The sequence below is a fragment of the Sinocyclocheilus rhinocerous genome, unplaced genomic scaffold (assembly GCF_001515625.1).
Source record: "Sinocyclocheilus rhinocerous isolate Xijiao unplaced genomic scaffold, SAMN03320098_v1.1 scaffold8162, whole genome shotgun sequence".
Classification (NCBI taxonomy): domain Eukaryota; kingdom Metazoa; phylum Chordata; class Actinopteri; order Cypriniformes; family Cyprinidae; genus Sinocyclocheilus; species Sinocyclocheilus rhinocerous.
This window is the reverse complement of record NW_015640532.1, coordinates 1,155-4,048: the sequence shown is the minus strand read 5'-3', so window position 1 is coordinate 4,048 and position 2,894 is coordinate 1,155. Positions and strand designations below refer to the sequence as shown.

At 37.3% G+C, this 2,894-nt stretch overlaps 1 protein-coding gene across 1 annotated transcript; it reads right to left on the bottom strand.

The window, feature by feature from the left end:
• Positions 1–8: 8 nt before the first annotated feature.
• On the bottom strand, positions 9–2,404 carry LOC107753372 (GTPase IMAP family member 8-like; the record flags this gene model as incomplete). The annotated part of the gene is made up of 4 exons (XM_016569511.1): positions 2,310–2,404; positions 2,126–2,192; positions 342–977; positions 9–157 (listed from the first exon to the last, which is right to left on the bottom strand). Coding segments are annotated over exons 2-4 (813 nt in total), but the record flags the coding sequence as incomplete, so codon positions are not given.
• Between the last annotated feature and the right edge of the window lie 490 nt (positions 2,405–2,894).

The following is a 2,894-nucleotide window of genomic DNA, read 5'->3' as shown; positions in this document are numbered from 1 at the left end:
CTGATGGTGGATTCAAACACTCTTTTACCGATGATGGTGTTTCCTACAGCACTTTTTCCAGCTCCAGTTTTTCCCAGCAGAACCAACCTGATTTGGTTTTTCCTCCCTGGAAGCTGAACCTCATCTGGATCTTCATCCATTGAACTTTCTCCTGAAACTACATCACAACAGTGTGATATTAACTGCTCTTCTCTTTTAAGATCAGTTTTATATTTACATTTAAGGCACTTGCAGATGCTCTTAACTAATTACAGCACAACAAATATCCGTGCTTTACATTTAATGAACAGGTGAGCACATTATGTATTACTGCAGTAATTTACAACAATGAAACAACTTACAATTTATTACAATGTCCTTGCTGCCACTCCTCTTCATTTGTTCCATGATAAATTTCCCATCGTTTTCCTCCATCATTCCTTCAATCTTCTGCAGTAGTTCTTGTACCTGATCATCTGATTTACTCCTGTTATTGAAACAGTGAAACTTTCCTCCACATTCAGTCACCAGTCGCTGGATATCCTCATGGTTTTGTAGATGTTCATCAATGGTCTGTGGTTCATCCAGTGCATCCAGTTCATCTCCACGTGTGAACAGGATCATGATGTATTTATGAAATTCAGGACCACATAAACACTTAATAAAATCCAAGATTTCTTCCTCATTTTCCAGTGGTTTCTCTAGAGGAACGGTGAGCAGAACTGCACTGAGACCTGCTGAACATTGAGAGACCAGCTGCTCTTTCATCTCCTCCAGCTGCTCTTTATTTAGATCTGGATCCAGCAGATCTGGACAATCAATCACAGAAACCTGCTTCTCTCCAACCTGTGTTGCTGCGTCACAAACTTCAGCGTCCTGCATTTTAAGTTTAAACTTTCTTTCTCTCAGTATCGTGTTTCCAGACGAGCTTTTCCCAGAACCCTTTCTGCCCATCAGAAGAATCCTGATCACCGGTCTGGAGCTGATCGCTGACATCTCTGTAAGAAACAGAAAATATGGAGTAAGATTGTGTAGAACAGAAAAATACTCACAGTTATCAACTGCAGTAAAAACATTTTTGGCGAAATCCACAGTGCGCTATCCAAATAATACTGCACGTCATTCTTCATGATTTGTGAAGTCTTTCACAGTACATTTGTGGTCCGTTCCCTGAGTCCATAGCTTCACTGTTGTGACCAAAAAAAATAAAAATAAAAATTGCCTTCTTGTCTTATATCTTATATACAGTAGTATATATATATATATATATGTGGTCTAGTACTACCTCAGTACAGTACAGTGTATTTATATAAATTATAATTAACCCAGCTGCATTAAAATAATGTGTTCTCTTATCATTTAGTGGACAAAATCCCCCGAACTTCGCCCCTATCGAGAGCTGTATGTACGATATGTGCGCTCATCAATGCAACTCCAGCCGCTTCATGTCATCGACCCACTCGTTAAATTATGACAGTTACTGCAGAAAGATGGTCATTGTGACAGTGTAAAGCGACGAAATGATATCGTCATGTGCTTTTAAAACCATTTCATATGTTTCACGTTATAATATCGACTGGGAAAATATGTTAATTTGACTAGAAACAGTTTGATCAGGCGAGACTTCCCCATTTAGGAAAAGGGTGAAAAGGTGAATTTCCCAAATAATAATTACATTTCCAGAACTAAACGTCATATTCGCGTATTAATCACTATTTAGTCGGTCAAACGGGTTTGCAAAAATGCCTGACATTGTGTTTAGGTTAGGTCTGTATTGCCATTGCATAGCTATATATAACGAAATTGTTGAAGCAATCCGATTTGCGGCATTAAAAAGAAAAGAAAAATATTTTTACATTTTACATTAAAATACATTTGCGGACTCCGTTTGATTTCATTCACTGAAAAAGGCTACTTTACAAAACAGTAAATAAATACGTGGGGTTACGTGGATATAGCTACTACAATCCACCGTATGAAACAAAATTGGCAAATGCTTGTTATCGTGTGTCAGAGATGAAGCAGCGTATGTGCAACTTTATGCAAACGTTAACTGCACTTCAACTAACTGCTTTAAGCAAAAAAATTCTGACCCATCTGAAGTTTAGGGTTTAAACTAAACTCTGCCGTATGCAGGCACTCTTACCAGGCGGTGGTTCAGGCCCCGTCGCCATCTTTACTGTATTTGACAGATCAGTCAATGAAAATGCTTCCTAAAAAAAAAAACAAATGCGATTCACATCAGGAAAGCAATCTTAATATATATTTGCTATGGTTTATAATGTCAACATATTCGCATAAAATCCATCGTCGCAAGAATATAAACTCACCAGGATCCGAGCTGCTGTTGAGACGTTCTTTTTATCTTTAGTTTCACTTTTGTTACGCTCCACCCTGTGACGATGCTGTTTTCCCGTGGCTGATTCCTACTGCGGTCAAGCCAGCCACACTTTTTTTGTCGTGCGCGTGTAATTGTGCACTTACGGTACGGGTGCTGAGAGCAGTCAAAATGCATAGAAGCTGTCATACCGATGTTTCCTTTATAATTTGCTTATTTTAACTTTTATTTTTAGTTTGTAAATACATTATATTTGTACATAAACGTTTGTATTGTACATTAATTATTATAAATAGAGGTTTGCTCGTTCTTTTAATTGATTCCTGTTCACAGTGTCCCTGACTATTACTGTAATAATTCTCAAATATTTTTACTCTATAGTTTTTGAGAAAATTAAAGGCAAAATCACTTCGAAAAACGAAATCTTTCCTTTACAGGTTTGCTCGTTCTTTTGATTGATTACTGTTTACAGTCACCCTGACTATTGCTGTATTAATTTTAATTTTTTCGACTCTATGGTTTTGAAGAAAATTAATGGCAAAATCACTTCGAAAAACGAAGTGCATTCTACCAGTTC